We start from the raw sequence: 23,325 nt of genomic DNA on the forward strand, positions 1-23,325 counted from the left end.
TGAGGCGAACCGTGAGGCGCGAGGCGCGAAGAGCAAGGCAACCCATCCCCTCTTTCCTCCACTCCCCTCGCGCCGTCAACTCCTCTTCGCCTCCGCAAGTCGATTTGTTTATGGTTCATTTCGGGCGGGCCTCGCGGGGCCGGGGAAGTGTGCGGCGGGCAGGGCCGGCGTTACAGATGTTGTTGCTGGCGGCGCGCTCGTGCGCGCTCGTGCTGCTGTTCGGGCGGGGTCGGCGCGGTAAAGGGATTCAGGGACGGAAAAAACGTTGACGCCAGTATCTCAAAAGCAGATGATACGCACTTTGAACGCCATTCCCATCCGTTCTCATCACGAAAAGCCGAGGGGGTAAACACTCCACGAAATCGTGTACAGAGTACTCGGTATTACGCGGTATTTCGGGGACATAACACGTGTATTACGGCACTAAAATGCCAAAATTTGGCATATTTAGCCCCAAAATGGTATTACAATTACGTGTATTACGCGTAATACACGATTTTTGTGTACAGGGTATTACGCGAGTGTTTACCCCCTCGCGAAAAGCGATTACGCTGGCGGTATAAGTTTGTTTTGAGAAACCCAAAAATGCCAAATGTGGTGGTTGTCCCTTTAACGTTTTTCCCTGTTTAAGTCGATGCGTTGTCCACATTCTTTCTGCTCTTATTCCTGTAGACCAAACGGTTTCGGTTCGGCTACGAGCTCACTCTGGAAACATGTATCCACCCGTTAAAAACTTTAAAAATGAACTTCAATCGATTTGATTTGCCTTTTTCGAGGGTATCGGGGCAATCCTTTCCGTGGATCCACTCTCGAAGGTGGCTCTCTGCAAGGGACGGCGACAGGCAACAAGTAGAGCAGACCGCCCTGGCACCGCCACTCGACGGACTCGGCCGAGGTCACCCCGTGGGACTCGCCGTGGGGCCGTGGGGCCCCACCCCTTTCCTTTCCACACACACGCATTCATTCCTTTCACGGTCAAAACGGTTCCTGGTTTTCCCAGGAACCCCCTGGAAATCACCTATGTCTTCGCCATAGGGCTCCTGGGAAAACCAGGTACCGTTTTTACCGTGTTGGGACCTCCAGGCCGGCTGGGCCAAGGGGCTTGGGCTAGTGCTTGGGCTTGGGCTTGGGCTTGGGTTTGGGCTTGGGCTTGGGCTTGGGCTTGGGCTAGTGCTTGGGCTTGGGCTTGGGCTTGGGCTTGGGCTTGGGCTTGGGCTTGGGCTTGGGCTTGGGCTTGGGTTTGGGCTTGGGCTTGGGCTTGGGCTTGGGCTTGGGCTTGGGCTTGGCGCTGCTGGAGGCTTGTGGTGGCACCCTCGCAGGACAATCATGTATTGGCGACATTGTATTACTGCAGCTTCATGTGACCATATGAACCCCACACTGCAAAAAAAAACCCACAAAAGTACACAAATTTCCGGCAAAGTTTTTGTCATGAATTTATTGTACTTTCAAAGTACAACAATTGCTGTACAAAGTACAATGGCACCGGCATAAGAAGTGCTGTGCAGATCAGGCCTTGTTGTGGTCCGTACAATTTTTGTTGTACTTTCTACAATCACTGTTGTACTTATGTTGTACAGTTTTTGTTGTACATTTGTTGTACTTTTCACAATTTTTCTTGCAGTGTAATAGGTTCCGTGGCCGGCAGCACTGCTGAGAACTGAGGCACGCAGTCCACTGGGTCAGTGAGCCACGATGGCGAGGCCGTGGATTGAAGCGTCGTCGGGGGACGATCATGAAATATTTCTTGTGATTTGCCCTTTTCCTCTTCAGCGAATGTTCCTCCGTAAGCGAGGGGGCAACCACTCGAGAAATCCTGTGTCCCCTGGAGCTCTAGAAATCTCCGGAAATCCGAAATCTTTCCCCAAAAAGGCAAAAAAAGCAGATCTTAGGCGTTAAATTGAACGAAATCTTGCGAAATCCAACGAAATATCTCATGTCTTAAGAAATCTTGTGTCCCCAAACATCGTTAGTGGTAGCCCACTCGACTGTAAGCGTGTACCGGTCGGGAGAGCAAAAATAATGGTCCTTTGCTCCCTCTACCGTCTCACCTCGTAAGAATCCGAGAGAATCCCAAGGACTTCTCCCCAGGAGCGTTGCGAAGGGGTCTCGGCGACGCTGTTCTTACCGCCCTGTGCGTCCAATGATCGAACATTTATCCGTGTTCGTTGCTTTTGGTGCTCCTTGAACTCGGTGATCCAGAGGCCACAGCAACCTGTACCGATCGTGCTGCCAAATCCCGACAAACAATCCAAAATGGAAACCAACCTCATTTTTTTTCTTTTCTCACACTCCCATGCCGACGTGCCCTCGGACGTGCCTCGAAGGCAGCGAGTTGGTTCGCTACGCGTCGCCAATGGCGCCACGGCCGTCTAGAGGATGAGGCCCGCGAGGCCGCAGTCCTGCAGTCGCGTCCGAGGCCATCGCTGCACGGCCACGGTTGCCACGGGGTTGCCACGGCCATGGCCATGGGCTTCTTCTTGAGGTGGGCAGCCACCATCCTCTGCACCTGCTTCGCTCTGACGGTGAGTGCAGCAGACTGGCTCAGTGCATAGGCACGGCCACAGCCCTGGTCGTGTTACCGCAGGCAAGAGCCCAGTCTGATTCCGACCAGAGTCACGCTGCCTCTCGCTCTCATGGGGCGTTCCACACGGCTGCGAGAGAGGCAGAGCGACGAAATGCGTTGCGCTTGCCAGTTCGCCACCACGCTCTCTTCCAGGTTGTGCTGGACGCGGCAGCCGCCTCGGCGCCGTGCCTGAAGGGCAGGGCTGGCGCCACGGCGACGGACATCCTGGCCGACGACTGGGCCTGCCACTCGGCCTGCGCCGCCCGGAAGAGGAGCAGGCACTGCGCGCTGTGCTGCCCCCGCTGGCTGGGCGGCAAGGGTGCCGACGGTGAGGCAGGGCAGCGCTGGGTAGGGTGGTGTAGGGACCCTCTTTGTGATCCAAGGGCGGTGCGGTGGCGGTGGCGGCGCACAGGTCAGACAAAGAGGTCGTACAAACGATATAGACCCGCAGTCGGGAAGGGGGTCGAGCTTTTTGTCTACTCACAGTCGCTATGCAATGCAAATACGATCTCATACACGTCAGGAGTCTGTTTCAAGGTGGAGAGGTGTGTGTAGGGGGGGGGGGGGGGACAACCGTCCCATCCCCGTCGCTGCCGCTACGCCACTGGCAGCAAAGTCCTGCGCCCCCTGCAGCACCTCAGCTCAAGATGTTGCTTTCTGCCCCCAGTGACGCCGCGGACGGTGTCCAGACCGGAGGAGGCCGCGCCGGAAGGCGGCGGCGGTACAATGGAACCGGAAAACGGAGGAGGCGCACAAGAGGCGGCCGAAGACGGCGACGTCGAGGTGCGCGAGGAGCGGGCCGCCGTGGAGGCTAAGGCTCTCTGAGGCTCGCTGGGGCTGTCGCCGGCCGGAAGAAAGGGGGGGGGGGCGACCTCGTTTCCCAGTCTCGTTCGACACGTTGCAACAGCGAGCAGCATTATCCAGCACGATGATCGTGCGCGAGAAGGCCGAGGCGGGCTCGTCTCGTCTTATCCGGTCTTATCTCCGGAGCCTCAGAGCAGCCAGCACAGCCAGCAGCCCCTCGGCCAAGGGGGGCTGACTCTCCCGAACCGTGTACGAAGTATTATATATTATAGGTATTATAGAGTATTATAGGTATTATTCCAAATATTATATCCAGATAATTGTGTCGTTGTAAGTGGTTTTCCGTATACCAAAGGTTTCCAAAATACGCAAGCAAGTTGAAAACAAGGATTCCGGCTCGCGCTCCTGGGCCTCAAATTATTATACAGCGCATCTTTAAGAGCCTCAGCACCAAGTCATTTCTCTCAGCGCCATTTTCTTACTCTAACGTTCCGTCTAGAAATCTCTGAACGCTTGTTCACCACAATTTTACACAACTTTCTCATTTTAAAACCAAAAACTGCACAAAATGTACGGCATTTTTTGGTATTATGGATTATAGTATTATTCAAGTATTATAGGGCTGTGTACGAAGTATTATAGGAGTCAGCCCCCCTTGCCCTCGGCCGGCGGGGCGCCACGCTGCGCTGGGCCACTGGGCCCTCGGCGGCACCGCCGCGTCGCACCCCGCCGCACCCCACCCCGCCGCTCTCACCCCAGCGCACCCCAGCGCTGCCGAAGATGAGAAGAGCCGGCCGCGCTGAACAAGATGAGAGGGGGTGGGCCGCACAAGCGCCGAGGAAGCAGCATTCATGCACTCTGCAGCTCAAACAATGTCGTTTGCGGCGGCACGGCCGAAGCTCACTGCTTTCTCTCTTTTCTCTCTCGTTTTTCCTTTCAGCGCGGCTTATGTTTTTATACGGCGGGCGAAATGGTGTGGGGAAGGCGGAGGGCGGCGGTGGAAATGAGTTCCGCTAACTCAGCCGCCTCTGAAGAGCTCACAGCGCGGTGGGGTTGTCCCCCCCCCCTCTCTGACAGGATGAGTTCAGCACTTGGCTGCAGCAGCAGCAAGCTGGGCACCAGCCGGCACGGCGGGGCTGGCAGGCAAGTCAACGTGTCTGTCCTTTTTCAGCCCCTGCTCCGCTGCAGCGCGCTGTTGCCGCAATCCTGCCCTTCACACCCCCGTCACACACCGCCGCCAAGCTTTCCAGCTCCGCGCTGCAACTACTTAGCGCCCCCCCAACCCCTTTCGCTCCGGATGCCGGACCGGATGCGGGACCGGGCCCGCCCTCCGCGTCTGCTCCCCTCACCTTTCACTGGGGGAAATAAAGTCAGGCAGGGCCCGGCAGGGCGGACGGGCGGCAAAGTCGGCTCGAGCGCCTCGATCGCCCCCCCAGCCCTCAACCCTTCGGACCCCCATCAGCCCATCATCCCTTCAGCGCTTCGCCCTCAGCGAGCGACGCGACAAACAGCGCCATAATTCTCTTCCCCGCCACAGCAGGGGAGCACGGCGGCAGCACGGCAGCACGGCAGCACGGCAGCACGGCAGCACGGCAGTACCGCTTAAGGTTCGCGCTGTGCCGGCTAAGTTGTCATCATGGGTGCCACATCAGACAGACCCGCACTGTTATCCTGCTTTGGCATGATGTTGGCTGGTGTATATTCCCCGGGGCCTCTCCCTCCCTTTCCCAGAATAAAGTCGTATCAGTGAACCGAGGAGTCCTCTGTACTTACGTAACCTTGAGCCACGCAGTAGCTACAAGGAACGCCTTGTCCTTGTCGCGTCCTCCCCCAGTTCTCCAAACATTTGCGTGCCGACGGCACTGCGGCCAGATTCCGGACAGAGCCCACATCGCTCTGTCTCTCTCGCGCCCCTGGGGGCGCCCCATGCCGAGCGCGCGAGAGACAGAGCGACGAAATCCCTGTTCGGTCTCCCTTGCGGTGTCCCGTTCCGTGAAACGCCGCGTGGCTTTGCGACTCGGAGCGGCTGAGTAAATGCACTCTGTCTGTCTGTATGGGACTAGGAGCGTGTTGTTGTGTGGAGATGACACGACGCGCCGCCAAACGACCCTCTTATGGCCTGCCGCGGTATAATTCAACCCTAAATGTGGATCGGATCCAGTGGGAGTGCGAGACGCGACGTCTCTGGGGGCGTGGCTGCATGAACAGTGCAAGATAGCTTGGTGCGACGTCCGTCCAGTGTTCAGTGGCGGATCCAGAGCCGAGGCCGAGGTCAGAGAAGAAAGGGGAGGGGGAGGTACACTTTTTGCCTATTTATCAGGTGGCTGTCTAGAAGCCGGGGAGGGGGAGGGTCGTACTTCCGCTAAAACCGCACTTGCGTTCACTGGAAACCCATGTACTCACTAAGCACTTGAGTTTTCAGTGTGCGCTCAGGTGCACTAAAGGCGGGTCCCCTGGGATGCTCCCTGCGATGCCCCCTGCGATGCCCCCTGGGATTCGCCCCCTGGTTTGCCCCCGGGCCGCCCCCGAGGCCACAAAGCGCCTCTCTGCCGCCAGTGCGCTCCCCAGGGCAGGCGTCCTGGCCGTTCGGGCCGTGCAGGCCGGGAGCGAGCCGAGGGGCGCGGTCGGCGCGGCCTAGCGCGGCCATGGCGCAGTCGCGGCCGGGAATTGTCTCTCGGGGGCGGTTACGTGAGCCGCCCGGGGACGGCCTCTTGGCGGGATGACTTTCCGAGGGTCGCCTTTCTCCTGTTGACGCAATCATGCGACGACTCGGCTCCGCAGTGATTACACAATAAGGCGCCTCGTCCCGTCCACGGCCAGTCCACGCCAGTCCGCGCCAGTCCACGGCGCGGACCGCCCTCGCCGTTCACTCCGGCAGCGTTTGGTTCCTCCGTCGGCGACCCGTGAGTCCAGCTGCCACGCTGCTTGCCCTCTCGCGCACCTCCGCGAATCCGATCCGCGGCATTGGCGGCATGCCTGCCCGGCCACGCAGGCAGGCGGAGCGAGGTTGTGGGTTCGGAGAACTGGACATCGCGAGCGAGGGTGGAGGTGGGACCAGCAAGGACCAGCGAGGACCAGCAGGGACCAGCGAGGACCAGGAAGGACCAGCGAGGACCAGCAAGGACCAGCGAGGACCAGCAAGGACCAGCGAGGACCAGCAAGGACCAGCGAGGACCAGCGAGGACCAGCAAGGACCAGCGAGGACCAAGGACCAGCGAGGACCAGGGAGGAACAGAGAGGAACAGGGAGGTGGGAGAGGTGGGAGGAGGTGCGGCCTCCGGACCACAGCGCCGCGGCCGCGTGCTAGGGGCGGTGGGGCTCGACACGGCGCCCCTTCGCACCCCGACCCACTGGGGCAGCGGGGGGCATGGAAGTGGGGGCGCGGGGGGCGGCGCGCGGGCCACGGGACGGGGGGGCGACCCGGGCTGCTATCCCTGGGAGCGGGCGGTCGAGGGCACGGCGCGGCGCGGTGGAGAGGGGGTGTGGGGGGTGGCGGCGCGGGGTGGGTCCGGGGTGGGGTTTGTCTGCGCGGGGCCTCCGGAGGGGGCGGCGACGGGGTTGCTCCGATCCGCTGCGAGCCGCTCCAGCCAGTTGCACCCCAGCCTGCCACAGACACGCGCCTCAGCCAGGCCGTCGCCACGCAGCGCCACGCAGCGCCACTCCATGGCGGCGCGAGCGTCAGGGCGCCGCGCGCGTGACAGCGTCACGGCGTGACGGCGTGACGGCGTGAACCTTGCGGGACCCGTGCCACTGCACCAGGTAAGTGGGCGCGTCTCGCATTCCTTTGGGCAACCACGTGACGGTGAGAGGTGTGACTGGCTGAAAGTGAGACAGGTGTTGGACCGTGACAGCGTGAAAGCGTGACAAAGTGACGGGGCGTGACGTCACCAAAAGGATGTTGAGACAAAAGCGTGACCGTGTGACAGGGCAAGCGTGAGAGCGCCAAGCAGGGGTCGCCGCGTGACAGTTTGATGGTGTGAGTGTGACAGTGCAAGTGTGACAGAGAAAGTGTGACAGTGTGACAGCAACCAAGGAAGGCGGCACGGCGGTGTGACAGGTCACACGTGCCATTGTGCGAGGGCGTCAGTGTGCCAGCGAGACCGAGAGCGAGACAGGGTGACAGGGCCGGCAGGGCAGTGCAGGGCACAAGCGAGAAAGCGCCTTAGAACAAAAGCACCGTAATTTCAACTACATGCATGGGTACTTCAACTGCAGTGAGGTGTATTTTCCTCTCTCGAAGTTTGTTAGAACGTCATCTCCTGAAACCTCTCTCCGTGAAGGCCACTCCTGTGGCCTGGCCCTGGGCCCCTAATTCAATCAAAGTGATGAGGCTGCCCCTGCCCAACGCTCCAGCCCGAAATGCAGCATGGATGACGATGCGGGTCCTCCTTACAACCTGGTCAGTGTTCCCCGGAGGCTAACTGCTCGCGCAAAATGCCACACTTTTTTGAAAGTTTATTCGCTGATATTTGATTATATTTGTACTCTGCTGCAGCGATGTAGCTGTAAAGATGGGGCCACTTATAAATTTGTCAAAAATTTGTCGCATAGATTAAGTCAAATCAGCCAGCATGTAGAGAAAATTGTAAACCGGACATTTTTTTTCCCTAATTCAATCCTTCTGCTTGATCGATTCGGCAGTTTTCCTCGTGGGACGCATGCGACGCGTGGGAAGGGGAATGGGGTCACAGCTTGCCGCGATGCGTTTGGAGCGGCGACGCGCTGGGCGACGCGCGGCGGCGAGGAAGCAATGTGTGATTAGCCTGCGGGAGGTTGGGCAGCTCATCAGGCGGCAGCGCGGCAGCGCGGCAACGACACAGCGCGCCGCGGGGCGTGGCGTGGCGTGGCGTGGCGTGGCGTGGCGTGGCGTGGCGTGGCGTGGCGTGGCGTGGCGTGGCGTGGCGTGGCGTGGCGTGGCGTGGCGTGGCGTGGCCGCGTGACGTGGCCGCCCGGGGCCGCGGATCCAGTTGTGCTGTAGCTCGAATTCGACACGTGACACGATTGTGGTCCAAAGCAGGCCTCCGAGGATACAACGGCGCGACAGGCCTCGCCCTCCCCCAGCGCCGCGGTGACGGTGGCGGCCCCTCTTCAACTAGTTAAACACGACTCTCCGCTCGCAACATTCAATTACATAAACTGGCGGACCGCCGTGCTGGCGTGCTCCCCACCGGAGCCTGTGCCGCCACGGCACGCCCATTACGGCCTCGGTTTTCACACTGGGGTGCATTGGGGTTGAACAGGCGGGGCCACAATACGCACAGTCAAATCAGCCAATGTTGGAGAAATGGTCAACACGCTGGGAGTGTGTGTGTGTGTGTGTGTGTGTGTGTGCGTGCGCGTGAGTGTGTGCGTGTGTGTGTGTGTGTGCGTGTGTGTGGTGTTTGCGACGGCAAGTCGAGCGGAAGCGCCGGGTGGTCGTCATTGGCATCGTGATATGCTCGTCGCCGACGGGGTCCTCGAGGCCCTCGAGCCACGCTGGCAACTGCATCCGGCTTGATATTGCCCATGGTTGGCTTGCCCCCCCCCCCCCCCGTCAATTCGTTCCGCTCCGGCGCGATATCGACGGTGGGGCGTCGTGAGCGCGTTGGATTGCCACGCAGTGCTGCTTGTATTTTTTGGATTGTCTCGGACCGGGGGGGGGGGGGAGGCGCACGACGCGTCGCACTGCTGAGGTACGCCGACTGGCCACTGAGTCGGTGGAGAGGCAGAGCAGGCAGAGCCCCGCAGGTGAATCGGTCTGATTTCGAGGATGATTCCGATGACTGATCGCAGTGCCCCAGTCGGCGCGGATGGCGGATCAAGTGGCGCCGGCCACCGTTCCGCCGTTGCGGGCACTGGGGGCACCGGGGCCAGGGGCCGGGGGCCGCCTGGCGTCCTCGTGGCCGCTTGTTTCCAATTAGTGTCTGATTCAGTGCTGCCGGCCAGGCACTGCCACAGGGCAGGCAGGGCAGAGCGAGCCCCCCAGGCACAACCAGGCAGAGCTGCGGGCAACGGACAGTCGCGTCGCGGCCAGCCAGCGCACCAACCAACCAACCAACCAACGACTTGGTCGGGCTTGGTGACGAGACAGGGCCAGACAGCAATCAGTCGCAATCAGTCAGTGTTCCGTTCCGCTTTTCTTTGGCTTTTCGTTGTTTCGTTGTTGCCCCACCAGCCCGGCCCCACCCCGACGCACATAAAGTCTATTTGGTGGCCCTCCCGGGAACGACCTGAAAATGAGCCGCACCGCTGGAGCGGAGAATGGGGGCCGACGGGGAGGCGGCGGCGAGGACGCGAGGACGCGGCCAGCCCAGGATGATGAATAGCGAGACCGCGGGGCGGGGCGGGGCGGGGCGGGGCGGGGCGGGGGCAGGGTGAAGACAGCCGCAGCGGCCCCCGGACCCAGACGGGGCGGGCGAGCCGGATGAGGAAGTCGAGCGGCGAAGCAAGTCAAGTCGCAAAATGCGCTGCGCTGCGCCGCGCCGGCCGCACTGCTCGCAGGCCGCTCCCTTTCCACAAAGGGGTCACGTAGTTTGAACAGCGGTCCCTCGGGAGAAAAGCCTCACCGAGTCGGGGCGGGGCGGGGCCTCGTTGTTTGAGCAAAGCAGAAAAGCAGATATTGCCCCCGTCCCAGCATCTCTTCAATCCGATCCCGCCCACCTGGTCCCTGGTCGTGTTGCGAGGAAGACTGTCTTCCGCAAAGACACATTCAAAGGAAAGGAGAGCCCCAGCCCATTACTATCGAACTCGGGTCGAATGGAAATGGTACAAGCACACACCAACATTCACGGCTGACTATCGCTTTGTTTATACCAAGGTGAACAGGCGATAGACGAAAGGCCTGCATCGCCGTCGATACAATTTACAGTAACTCAAAAGTCATGCATTCGAAACGCTAAGGACAAATTTAAATTTAAACAAGGCACGACGGTGTACGCCGGAAAACATCCTAGTGAGCTTAGCTTCATGCATATTTCGCTAATTCTAGGCAAATTCTATGGTTGGTGCCTTCATTTTTTTTCGTAATTATGGAGTCGGTCCTGAAGTTGATAGAGGAGTGTGTAGGAAGTTTTTGCGAGGGGTCGGGCTCAGAATGTCCATGTGATGAACACTCAAAAAGGTTATGTGGCCCAGGGGTTTGGCGGACTTTGAGCCGACAAACGAACGTGCAAGCACTGCAAGAAAACGTTTTCAACAGATGATACCTTGCAGTGGTACTTGCCAGCTTCCCGTTAATCAATTAAAGCTCGAGTCTGGCAACCCAGCAAGCGCAACCCAGCAAGCACCAACAAACTTTCGTGTGTGTGTGTGTGTGTGTGTGTGTGTGTGTGTGTGTTTTTCGCCGAAAGGTCCCGTTTCAAACCAGCAAAGGCAAATACAATCAGAAAAAAAAAGAACCTCATAAAAAACTCACAAGGTGGGTGCACCGAGTGCGCAGCATTCGAGGAAGGGGTCGGTGGTGTCTTTTTCGTCCAGCAAACATTCTCTTCCGAGAAGCCTCGCTGACTTTATATTCCACGCGTTCCGAAGCGCGCTACTCCGTCTGCTTCCAGAGCTGGGTCCTCTGCGAGGCGGGCGCCCAGCAAGCAAGCTGAAAGGGGGAATAAGCGCCACTGAGAATTGAAGAGGTGCTTATCATGGCTGGAATGATGGGCGATGCCTGATGAATTGGCCATGATCATCACCTCCATCTTTTATTCTGAGAGCAGCGGCAAAAACGGCTTCTTGTTTTCCCAGGTAGCCAATTGTAAAGACACAGGCGATTCCCAGGGAGTTCCTTGGCGTTCCTTGGTAGACCAGGAACCGTTTTAACCGTGTGGTGTTGAATCCACTCTCATCCTAGTATTTTCTTTTCTGCTTTCTTTTCGGCGCGCCTCTGCGGTCCGCAGCGGGGAGCCCCTGCCGTCGGGGAGATAGCCTGTCCCGCGAGGCGGCGCGGCGCGGCGTGCTGCCTAGTCTCCCTGCTCTCAGGCGATTGCGATTGCCATTAATGGCTGGACCACAAATGACCGTCTGCCTTTCGGGCCCACCCCGCCATGTCGGCGATTCACCAGCACGTGACGGTTCGTCCCCACTGAGAGGAGTGGTTTTCTCGGACGCCCACAGAATCGCTCTGCGGCCAGCAGTGCGCAGCGCGAGGCGCGCGGCCGCCTCAAGGCAGCACCGCTCCGCACCGCCCCTGCCCGGCCCTCGGCCCGGCCTCAAAGCGACCCCGGCTCGTCGTGGCCGCCCCGACAGCTGTTGCTCCGCAATCTCGTGATGCCGCCAACGCGACGCTGCGCGACGCTGCACCCCGCTGGCACACTGGCAAACCCAGAGCCCAGCTGACGGCCCGACGGCCCGCACGCAGGGGGCGGCCGACTGCTCTGAAGAAAGTTCTCGCGAAAAATAAAATATCGCGTGAAACAATCGTTTGCGCAGGAAATGAAATTGAACAAAAGTGCGGAGCAGGCTGAGGCTTTGGCCCAGGCCCGTGGGACTCGGTGTGCGCGCGAGAGTGTGTTGTTGGGGGGGGGAGGGGGGGGAGGGGGGGACTCTCCACCGTGCCGTAAAGCCAAGTCTGGAGGAGGAGGGGTTGGGTCGGGCCTTGGCCTGCCTGCCTCTGGACCGCGACTCGCCAACTAGGTCGCCAACTGTCAAGCAGGACGGCGTGCATTTGAATTCCTGACACTGTGTGCCGATGCCGGGCAATGTTTGAAGTGGCGTGCCGGGCGGCGCTGACCGGAAGGGCGTTGCGCTCATCGCCTTGCTCATCGCCCGGCCTGTGAGGTGAGGCGAGCCAGGAGGAGGCGCCCAGACGGCGGCATTTGCGAAGCGAGCTTCCGCTCGAATTTCCGCTTGCTAGCTTGCGCGTGTTTGACGTAATCTCCAACCGTAGGCCACAGCGTCGGCTGCGGTGGCCGCGCCCCGGCCGCAAGGCTTGCTTTCTGTGTTCACCCCGAAAGGCTTCCTCATTGCACGGCAGGGCAGAATGGTTCCTGATTTTCTCAGGTAGCGTAGTAAAGACAAAGTCCCTGGGAAAGCCAGGGGCCATTTTCGCCGTGTTACTTGCCGGGAATCGGAGCGGAATCCCTGCAAGATCCGAGGCTTGCGTAACCCCTTCCTTAACGAACTTCTCTGTTGCAGCCCCGGGCAGCAAGGCGGCTGGGCGGCCCGGTTGCAGACCCGGTTGCAGACCCGGTTGCAGAACCGGTTGCAGAACCGGCCCGGCCATGGCGGTGGGCTGCGGGACCAAGTGTGCCAAGAGCATCCTCATCTCCTTCAACATGCTGTTCTGGGTAAGTGCCGACACGACAATGTGACGTCCTGCGCGCGGCCTGCGCCTCTCTCTACGATCCCATCCCTATCCTGCTCAGCTCTCGGGGGGCACCCTGCTGGTGCTCGGCGCGTGGGTCTTCCTGGACCCGGCCAAGGCGCACCTGTTCCACCTGGTGTCCGCGTCGCAGGCCAAGCGTGACGTCATCTACTACCTGGCCTACGCGCTGCTGGCCATCGGGGGCTCCATCTTGGTGATCGGCTTCTGCGGCTGCTGCGGCGCGCTGCACGAGCGACGCTGCATGATCGGCACGGTCAGTGAGGCGACTGGCGACGAACCGCGACGAACGCGGATGCATTTGCGACCCTTGACGTTGACGCTGTTCGCAGTACGTCGTGTTCCTGCTGTTCCTGGTGGCGGTCGAGATGGGCGTCGCCGTGATCACGTTCGTCTTCCGGGAGGAGTTCATGGAGGGGCTGGAGGCGCGCCTCAGCGACCAGCTCGTCAACAAGTACGGCCTGGACATCGCCAACCACTACGAGAGCAACAACGTCGCCAACAAGGACTTCACCACGTCGGTGGACTTCGCTCAGTACCGGGTGAGGGTCCGAAAGCGATGCCAAGGCAGTGCCAAGGCAGTGCCGAGGCAGTGCCGCCCCCGTGACTCGTCCAAAGCCTTGATTGCCTGGTTGGTTGCAGTTCAACTGCTGCGGCATGCGCAACGACTCGGACTACCAGCAGACCAAGTGGTGGGCGCGCGGCCGCGAGAAGGCGGGGCAAGCCGAGCGGCCGAGGAACGTGCCGCTCACCTGCTGCGTGCTCTCCAACTCGGAAGTGAGTCCAAGAGCTTACAAACTTTGCTCATTTTCGGAGAAAGCCCCCACGGCCGGGCTCTTTAGACGAAGGGAAAAAACCGCAGGCAGACTTTTCGTAAGCTTTCCCTGATACACTGATGACGGGGTGACAATTTCACAAATTCCTATAAATTCCGCACTGGCGGAAAATGTTGCAGAGTACTCAAACCACCTCAAATTCGCAGTAGTCTTATTTTAGTCAGTCGGTTTCGCATGTCTGCATGCTGTTAGAATAGGCCTCAAGTAACCTTCTCTGTTAACACTTAGATATTTTTCCCACACACATTTCTACGTCTGCCTACTCACATTATTTTCATTCTAGCCCTGACCGTGCACTCTTTATAGAACGATTCTTTACATAGTGGAGGGAGACCATCAACCATATTGCCTTAGTGGCATGCGAGCGAAATGCATTGTTCTAACGCGGTAAATGCAACTCATGGCTGAAAATCAATTTGGAAGAATCTTCTGGTTTTTGGCTAACCCGGCGGTAGTGGAACTAGCCCAACTTCCTCCATTCTGCCGATTGCATGTGCCATGATAGATGACAGGATCTGCTTCTTGCACTTTACCATTACTTCCAGACAGACACCGCCGCCGCTAAACTAAGCTAAAGACTAAAACTAGCCGTGCTTAGCCGTGACACGGTGGATGTTTCGATGCTGATGAAACTTGGAGGGCAAGCAGAAGCAAGGTAAGAACCCTGCCGGCTGTCGGAAAAGAGAGCCCAGTCGGATGCGAGCCGAACCGCGCCGAACCGCGCCGAGTGGACTGGCCGAGCGGACTGGCCGAGCGGCCGCCGAGTCGAGCGGGTAGGCAAGCCGAGGCGAGCCGAGGCAAGCCGACGCAAGCCGACGCAAGCCCGCACGACGGCGTCGGCCAGACGGGCGGGCCGTCAAAGCCTCAGGGGCGGAGCGCGGAGCGGCGACGCCGACGAGAAGCTGTGTCTGTGGTTGTTCTTTCTTAAATAATTGACTAACTAACTCCTTTCTTTGTGCCATTGCATCGCCTGAAGACCATTCTTCTTAAACCGTTTCCTGTCTGTGGTTCTTGGCCGAATAAGACATGAGTTCCTCTTTGGCCCACAACAGGTGTCACAGACTGGAAGTCCCATTAGCGTAGTTTCGCGGTCTTTCCACGGAACCGTGAGTAAACTTCTTTTTATTGCGTTGTCGGCGCATGCCTGCCTCCGGGCTCGCCTTGGGCGGCCTTGGGCCTTCGGGCGTCACTGCTGTTCATGAGAGTCAAAAGATTGGCAGAAAAGTTAAAGGACGGGCCGATGCTTGAAGAGCTTTCCGCCGCATGGAAACGCATCCACGACAGACGCGTGGACCGGCGCTTTGACTTAATTCGTTCTTCACGCAGTGCTGCACCGCATCTTGACGTGTTTTCGCATGCCTTGTTGTGCACGTCGTCCCGTCTCTGCGTGGTCTAGAGAACATGTTAGTGCATGCCCCAGTATTCATCTTTTTCCCCCATGAGAGCAAGTAATTGGGTGAGGAGTGTGCTGTGTGATTGCCTTGTGTGGCTGGGCCGTGGCTGGGCCGTGGCTGGGCCGTGGCTGGGCCGTGGCTCCAAGCCCAGCGTGTCCATTAGGAGCGCGCCCGATTGCTTTGTCCAATTAGGTGTTTCCTGTTTTCCCATTTCTGTTTCTTTTGTTTTAGTTTTATTTCCTCGTAAAGACCTTTGAGACGGTGCCATGAAACCAAGCGAAACCGCTTCTCTTCTTATTGTGTGCGGCTTGCTCTTCCACCCTCGGAGCATCGGGAGCCACTAGTGCCGCGACTGCCCCGCATAACGCTTTGCAAGTTCTCTGTGTTGGGCAACGCCGAACTGAGCCGGGAACGACGAGAGAGGAAAACAAAGCGTGTGTGCGGGAGCACCTTGACCACCTTGGCTCGGGTTGGGGGCAGGGAAAGGGGGAAGGGGCTTCGTTCACGTGTTCTGAGAGCACGGAAAAAGCGTCAGCAGCGACGCGCGGGCTGTCAGTCGAGACCCCGTCCTACCCACCCCATCCCCCGCATCCCGGACGTCCGGGAAGGGAGTCAAGTAAGTCCGACGACGACGCGGCAGGTCCAGGCGTCTCACCGCACGCGCCTTGTTGCAGACTGAAGAGCCGTGGCAGAGCCCGCAGCCCAAGCAGGAGCAGGCGTGCCAGGACGACAACCCCCGGGTCCACGAGCGCCTCCGCTACAAGCAGGTGAAACTTGGCTGCACACTGCACGGTCCCGCGCCCTGAGAGGCCGCCGCGCCGCCACGCGCTGGGACTGACTGTGCTGCTTGGCTGCTTGCAGGGCTGCCTGCTGGAGCTGGTGCTGTGGTTCCGCCGCGAGAGCACCGTGCTCGTGGCCTGCTGCACGTCCATCGCGGGGCTGCAGCTGCTGGGCGTGGTGCTCTCCCTCTGCCTGTGCCGCAACATCGCCGAGGACGCGTCGGCCTAGCGGATCGCCGCGGACGCCGATGTGGAGCAGTCCCGCCACCAGTACCCGATGCGGCACTTGGGCCCCGACTGAACCATCAACCATCGTGCGTCCGCGCCTTTGTCCGCGCCCTTGTCCGCGCCTCGGCTGGAGCCTGGAGCCTCGAGGGCCGGGGCCGGCCTCCCCGACAGAGACTAGAGACTCCACCATCAAGTGCCAGAATGAGGAAGGGCGCCGTGCGCGCTCCCCTGTAGGCAAGGCGCGTCGGCGCTTTAACCGAACTTATTTTGAGTGTTTAGGGTTTTCAAACTGTTATGTATGGAGACATGACGATCTGCTGTCTTTGTTTTCAGAAATCTTTCTCTGGATTTGGCCCTTTTCTTTTAACGTTTGAGCATCAACAACCGTTTCCTCTCGCCGCCGAGGATAGGCTCAGGTGCGCATCCAGCATCCAGGACTCTTGGTGGCGCTTATTGCCCATTGGCAGGGGCAAACTAGTGCACAGATTTGTGCCTACCTTCAGGCGGTCTGTCCAGTACCCAAGGAGGGGGTAATCACCCCAATGAAAGCTGCCTGGATCCGCGCCTGGACAGGCTTGTCCTCTCATTCTCTTTGGCCCCACAATGATCGCCGTGTCCGCAGCCAACCAGTCCGTCGTCCCGTCGTCTTTGGGAAGTCCTGGGACTGAGAGAAGCTCGCCGTCGTCGAGCCACCTACTCTTTCATCGAGTGTCAACATCATTTTCCTGTGATCTATCATTTAAAAAAAAAACTTTTTTTCGTCCATGTCTCGGTACGTCCTTTGTAGGAGATTCGTGTTAGTGAGTGAAAGAATGAGTGAGTGATTATTGTTAGCATTAAGATTATGAATTTGAATTGAACAATGTGATAGGCAAATAATCAATGATCCAATCTTCTCAGGCTTCACGCCTCTGATGATTATGATCGGACTGCTGCACAAACACCACCCACCAAAACAGTTGGCCCACTAGCACTCTTTGTGGGGTATAGTGGTGCACTCAATGCTAGATTTGTAGACGGAACTTTGTGAGTCGGCGTTGGGCAAGGGTAATTTATTTTGCTACTAGAAAACCAGTTTCCTGATATAAAACCGAAAGTCACAATTAAATCAGGCAGGCAGTGTTGGAAACAAAAAAGAAGTCACAAATAGTGACTTTTGATTTCGTATGGTGGATTAGAGTTTCATTTCATCACAATGACTGTGGGAGAATACTGCAGTTGAGAAGTAGAGCTGTAATAGATTTTAAGTAATTTTGCAATTTACTGGTGAATGAAATTGTAGCTTTAACAATAGTTTCTGGGGACATGTAATGGAGGATTTTGGACTACTTTGTGTCTTAATGTCAACAAATCCATTTCTTTCAAATATGGGTAGTAAATATGACAGCAAATAAGTGCTGATATTGTTTATTTCTCATAAATTTCGATTCCATACTGTGAACCATGACACATTTGTGCAGTAAACCTCACTTAAAGCAGCAGCATGCCAGAGATTGGGACTAGATTCAACAGGGTAGTATCCACACACACTTGAATAGGATTCACAGTAGTGAAAGATTACCCATTTCTTCACTTAGAAAAATAGTGTTCTCAATTAATAGTGAAAGTAAGGAAACCATCTACATTCAAATTTGATTCACTTCTACATCTTCCTGCTACCTGTACAGTAACATCACATAAAAATAAACCATGTTGTAAAATTGTACAATTATGTGCATTGCACTCTGTTAAATAAAATCAAACATGGAAAACAGGTAACAAACGGTTTGTAATGTTACGTGAGTGAACTTCCACATCTTTTCATATGTTCTTCCCCGGCAAAATCAAGCAAAATTGTTGCTAATGAAAAGCTGCACGAAACAAACCTATGATGTGAAATCAATTTTATGTCATCAAGTCACAAAGTAACAACAACCTTCCTGACAAAATAAAGATAAGCCTGGGCAATTCAATGTTTGACAAAATTTCAGCTGGGACATTTCAATGAAATAAACTAACATGGTTGAAACTGATGTAGCCAAGGATCCCACACCAGAAATCTCTGCACATTTTTGTCTGTGTCGCCCACAAAACAACTATTACAACTTCCATGAATAAAGACTAGAATGATGATCTCTGACACCAGAAAGCAAACTTAGGACCTAAGTCACCAATTTCAGTCAGTTAACATTGAAAAAAGAAAAAGAAAAAAACATTCGATTTTTTAGTACCCTTCAATAAAATGGGGGAAATTCATTTCAAAATTATGAAGTATGGTAATATTAATTATTTCTTGTTAGTGTCAGAGAGAAATGCATAGTTGGTCACAACTTAAAGTTACAGCACACTAGCTCCTATTAACATATTTTGAGCATTTCAAAGCTGAAAAACACAAGTATGGTTTGAATGGAATCTTGCCTCTACCATGAACAAAATGTTTGAGTCAGTTTTTACAAGGTACAGTTAAATAAAATTATTCACCATAGAGCAAAATTCCTGGTACAAAAAACTTAAAGGAGCTTTCAGTAGTACAACAAATACCATAAGTAAATTAATACTAGTCAAGTTCTTACATGATAAAATTAGGGGAACACAGCAACCAGTTTGTCAGGTTTAAACACAAGATAATACCTGAAATGTAAGAAATTGTAAAATATTCAGACTGTACAAATGTTTCCAGGATCTGGGGAACTACAGTATTCACTTTGATTCAAAAATCCTAAAATAATAATAGTACAGCAATGTTGCTATCTGAAAACTAACACCTTATAAAGAAAAGAGAAAAATATTGGTGACTGCCAGAACTTTTTCATAAATCTCATTAAAAATTTCTTTAATCAATGAAAAACAATTTACCCCAAACCATTCAAAAAGATGACAGTCTTTGCTTTCATTCAGTTCAAAACAAATGTCAGGACGTGCAGCATTAAAAATTATGTTAACTCTACGCTGTTACTATGTGATAATCATTCCTCCATTGACTGATTAGAAAATTAACACAATGAATAGAACCAGGATGGAAATAAGGAAGCAAACTCATGCCTCTTTCAATGAGGAAAACATTTTTCGATTGAGGCAAAGATTATAACAAAATTCTCAACCTGAAGACCAACTGATGTATACTCAATAATGAACTTAAACAGCACGAGACCTTATAAAGAAAAACCCACAAAGTTAAGAAGAACATGTTAAAATCCGCTTTAGTGATAAAAACTAAAACTGAGTTCAGAAATGCTAAGCAAGCTTACTCTAGAACGAATTTCAAGCTAATATTGACGACATTTATAAACAGAGGAATGTTTTCAATACTCAAAGGGTTAGCAACAAAACATCTTAGAACAGCATTACTTGACAAGAAGAGCAGTTTTATATCCGGTTTCTAGAAGGAATGTTTTCCCTGCTCACATAAATACTCGATAACTTGATAACAATAAATGAGCACGAGCACATACCAGTACCGTGCACTCATTTCAAGGAAGCAACTCTGAAGATTGTGAAACAGAAAACTTCAAAGTATTATTGCAACAAGAAAACAAAATTCCATATTTCTTCCATCCCAAAAATGCGTTTGACTTTAAAGTTTGAAGTATGTAATCAACATGAGCAAATATAAAAAGAATCAACATAAGGCACAGTTAAAATAAAGCACTATGTGCGACTGACTTTACATCCAGATCTCTGACATAAAGTGTAAATTGTTCACAAAAAAATTTAAAGTAATATTTAGGAGACTAACATACCTAATATCACTGAAACTTAAAGACCTATACTACCTTCACTCAAACAAAAAACTACAATAGCACCTAAACAAACAATAACAATTCTGAAATGCAACAAAAAATGACTACCTTGGCACAAAACAAGATGCAGCACAACAATGCAGGGGGCCCAGAACAAAATCAGAAGCAATGCTACTAAAACCACAATTCAACATCAATACAAAACATAGATGTCCTTGGATGAAGGCCTATCGCCAGCATTACAAATTGTGCTTCAGTTTAGATGGTCATGTCCCCATGTTCCTCATTCCACTTTTGATATAAAAGTAAACTGCCAGGAGAAACACTGTGACGTATTCGACGCAGGGATTCTTGAAAGTCTTCATATGAAATACTGCGCACTTTCTTCGGATCCAAATTGCGCACTTGATCTGGATTCAGTTCTGCAAAATAAAGCATTATTTAAAACTGGATAAGTAAAAAAAGAGAGAAAGTGAGGGGAAATATGAAAAATATGGTATCTAACCTCTGATGGGTCCCAATGCAGCATCTTTAGCTAGAGCAGTAAGATCTGATCCTGAATAGCCCTCGGTAAGATCTGCTAACTTTTTAAGCTCTGACCCTGACAAAGGATTATTATGTTTACTCAGCAAGTGCCTTAAAAGTGTTTCTCTGGTTAATGTATCAGGAAGTGATACATAAATTCTCTTTGGAAAACGTCTGCAAAAGACAAGAAATGAGTGAAAGGCAAACAACAAAGCAAACATTTGTTTGTATTCCTACAATACTTCCAGCATACCTCAATGCTGCTTCATCAAGTTCCTGGGGACGATTGGTGGCTGCAATGATTAGAAGCCTTTCTTCACTATTTGTACCAAGACCATCAAACTCCAGTAAAAACTCAGTTTTGAGTCGACGGCTTGCTTCATTTTCTCCTTCTCTTCTTTCAGAAAGAAGTGAATCTACTTCATCCATAAATATAATTGACGGCTACAAACAGCAAATAAGAAAATTAAAAAAAGGCTTAAATTGTTAAAACAATGAAAAATAATTCAATTTTTAAAAAATCTTATTGAGAAATTATACCTGAAGTTCTCTTGCAACAGCAAATAGTGCTCTGACTAGTTTTTCACCTTCGCCAACATATTTAGAAGTGAGGCTAGCAGCACTAATGCAGAAAAAGGTGGCCTTGCACTCTGTGGCAACAGCTCGTGCCAGAAGTGTTTTCCCATTACCTGGAGGGCCAAATAAGAGCAAGCCTCTCGAAGGAGCTCTTAAGCCAGTGAACAGTTCAGGTCTTAAAGATGGAAGTATTACCATTTCTTGTAGAGCTTGTTTAGCAACCTAGGGAACACCAAAATCTAGATTAATACTTTTGTTTTAGAATTTACACGGAAGACACAATATAAGAGAAGCTCTTGCCTTTTGACCAGCAATATCATCCCACTGCACTGGACAGCTACCCTCAACAATTTCATCAAGGATAAGGTTGGCAAGCTTAGAATCAACCCCTTTCAAGACAGGTTGCCGTTTGCCTGGGGCACCAGGTCCCACAGAATTGTTGCCAGCGCCATGCCCACTACCATGCCTGCTGTGGCCTGCATGGCTACTATGGCTTCCCCCACTGCTGCTGCTTGACCTATGGACTGGAGAACTACTAGGGCCCTACAATAAAATAAAAAAAGAACAAAGAAAAAATTTTAAAAAGTTAAAAACTAAAATGAAGTTTTTTTCCCAGTCTTCAATAAAATATTACAGATTTTTAAGAACAGTTGACTGACCGACATCTGGCGTTTCACAGCAGGTGGTGTTGATGAGGGTTTAACAACACGAGCGCTGCTTATATTGCTCCATGATCTTGATCCCATGTTCCGAGGGAGGGTATTGCTTCTATTATGGCCGCTGCCAACTCCTTCTGTAGCTTTCTTCATAGGAAGTTGAAGTTTCCGACCAGATGCTGAAAATATTTGAACATATTTACCAAAAACTTGACAAACAATCAGTTCTTTATTATTAAATTTTGAAAGTTGAGCCACAAAAATATTATTTATTTAAGTATTACCACCCATTTCTAACTTTTCTTTGTTAAAAAAAGCAAAGCAAAACAACAGAAAGCCAGGCTAAAATGCATCTACTTTAAACTCAAGACTAGACAGCATGCCAATACACTACCTATATTTGGGAGGATGCCAAGTTTTTCCATTTCAGTGCATTCCACTGGTGACGTCTGATTTTCTGCGTTAAAAACAAAGGCATTCTAAATTTAAACAAAATATAGTTTATATTTTAAAAAATGCATATTTTTCTACAGGGGGCTGGTAATAAAAGCTTGCCATTTTCACACTAGTTCACACACAACACAAGAACTTTCTGAAAACACTTGCAAACTACTCCTATGATCTACATAATTATTTTTGTGGAGCCAAAAAGTTCATACGATAAGCTGTACAGCTGAATCTTTGCTTTATGTATTTTAAGATCCTAGGAGAGTTTGCCGGTGAACATGGACAGAAAGCAAGTTTCTCAAACGTAATTTTACAAGATTGCTCATTAATACAATTGTATCTACAACGTCAGCACACAGTCGCTAGACTATGAAGATAAAAAAGCATACCTAGGAATGACAGTCTATCCTTAGCCATGCTCAGGTTTGTCTTCATCTTGACGTGAAGTCTCTGTGCACGTTCCCACACTTCTCCCTTGCCGCCAGTGCAGTCAATTGCAATCCCCTTCTCTAATTCAAGTATTCCTTTGCGATAGAGCTCAATTGCCAGATCCTTTTGACCTGAAAGTAGAAACATCACAAAGCATGATTGGCATTCCATACTAGCAAGGAACATCAACACATATAATAAATCATAAATTTTTACCTTCGTTTTCTTCATCAATCTTGAGTGCTTTAGAAATATACTCAAAGGCTTTCCGATGGTGAGCTTTCTGCTTGGCCAGCAGGGGGTCTGCTGGCCCTGGGCCAGATGAGTGTTTTGGACCCAACTTTGTTGACATTTCAGAGATGTGTGGCGGGGCTTCGCACAGAGTGTTTTCATCAGACAGCTCCTGAACATGGGTTGCTGCTCGCCTCCGAAGACGCTGAAGCAAGCCGAACCTCGCAAAGTGGCAGTAGAAATACTTGAAAATGAGGTAGAGGTGATACACCAGGGAGCTGAGTATGTTGAAAACAAATACAACAGGGAAAGACACGAAGTATAGATTTCGCTTGTGAACGGATATGGGTTCGTCTGCTCCCGTCGTAGAATCTTCATCTGATTTTCTTGATTTCTTAGTTGTTTTGGATTTTGAATTTTCCTTAACAACCATTTAGCTACTTTTCTGCCATCCCAGAGGACAGCCTTCAGAATCCACCATCAAGAGGTTACTGCCACTGCTGACTGACAGCTGACAGACGACAGACGACTCACGGCCGATGTGATTCACGAGTTCAGAAGGCACTGACTATGAGAAATTAACAAGGCAGCAATCAACTGACAGACAACTGACTAGAGTCCTAAAGGCCCTAACTCTACAACTGTCTAGAGTCCTTCAACTGTCTAGAGTGGTCTGTACAACTGCCCTACAACTGTCAAGATTCTAGAGGGTCTAGAGTCCTAAACAGAGATATATGCTAATATTTATCGCTGGTCCTAAAGCATGCCTGAAGGCCCTTTAGGACTCTAAGCCAGTCAGGTCAGGACTGGTGCAAAACATATCAAGGGAAGGATTTCCTTTTG

At 53.1% G+C, this 23,325-nt stretch overlaps 2 protein-coding genes across 5 annotated transcripts; one reads left to right on the forward strand and one right to left on the reverse strand.

The window, feature by feature from the left end:
* The first annotated feature begins 7,035 nt into the window (after positions 1-7,035).
* LOC117650454 (tetraspanin-3-like) lies at positions 7,036-16,941 on the forward strand. Of its 3 annotated transcripts, XR_004588037.1 has the most exons (9): positions 7,036-7,129; positions 12,476-12,627; positions 12,706-12,918; positions 12,995-13,204; positions 13,305-13,439; positions 14,551-14,604; positions 15,567-15,659; positions 15,754-16,129; positions 16,233-16,941. XR_004588037.1 is itself a non-coding variant. In XM_034393903.1 (8 exons), the coding sequence occupies exons 2-8, from the start codon at positions 12,562-12,564 to the stop codon at positions 15,898-15,900; spliced, it is 918 nt and encodes a 305-aa protein (XP_034249794.1). In that variant the 5' UTR covers positions 7,036-7,129; positions 12,476-12,561; the 3' UTR covers positions 15,901-16,941. The 3 variants fall into 3 exon arrangements, 2 of the variants coding, with proteins under 2 accessions (XP_034249794.1, XP_034249795.1); XM_034393903.1 differs by having other exon boundaries at positions 15,754-16,941; XM_034393904.1 differs by lacking the exon at positions 14,551-14,604 and having other exon boundaries at positions 15,754-16,941.
* A 349-nt stretch (positions 16,942-17,290) lies between these two features.
* Positions 17,291-23,010, reverse strand: LOC117650453 (spastin). 2 transcript variants are annotated; one of them, XM_034393900.1, is made up of 9 exons: positions 22,468-23,010; positions 22,212-22,382; positions 21,770-21,832; positions 21,379-21,554; positions 21,020-21,262; positions 20,684-20,941; positions 20,397-20,587; positions 20,124-20,317; positions 17,291-20,040 (listed from the first exon to the last, which is right to left on the reverse strand). In XM_034393900.1, exons 1-9 carry the CDS (start codon positions 22,913-22,915, stop codon positions 19,877-19,879), a joined length of 1,908 nt encoding a protein of 635 aa, XP_034249791.1. In that variant the 5' UTR covers positions 22,916-23,010; the 3' UTR covers positions 17,291-19,876. The 2 variants fall into 2 exon arrangements, with proteins under 2 accessions (XP_034249791.1, XP_034249792.1); XM_034393901.1 differs by lacking the exon at positions 21,770-21,832.
* Between the last annotated feature and the right edge of the window lie 315 nt (positions 23,011-23,325).

Source organism: Thrips palmi, unplaced genomic scaffold (genome assembly GCF_012932325.1).
Source record: "Thrips palmi isolate BJ-2018 unplaced genomic scaffold, TpBJ-2018v1 HiC_scaffold_5, whole genome shotgun sequence".
In the NCBI taxonomy this organism is placed as follows: Eukaryota; Metazoa; Arthropoda; class Insecta; order Thysanoptera; family Thripidae; genus Thrips; species Thrips palmi.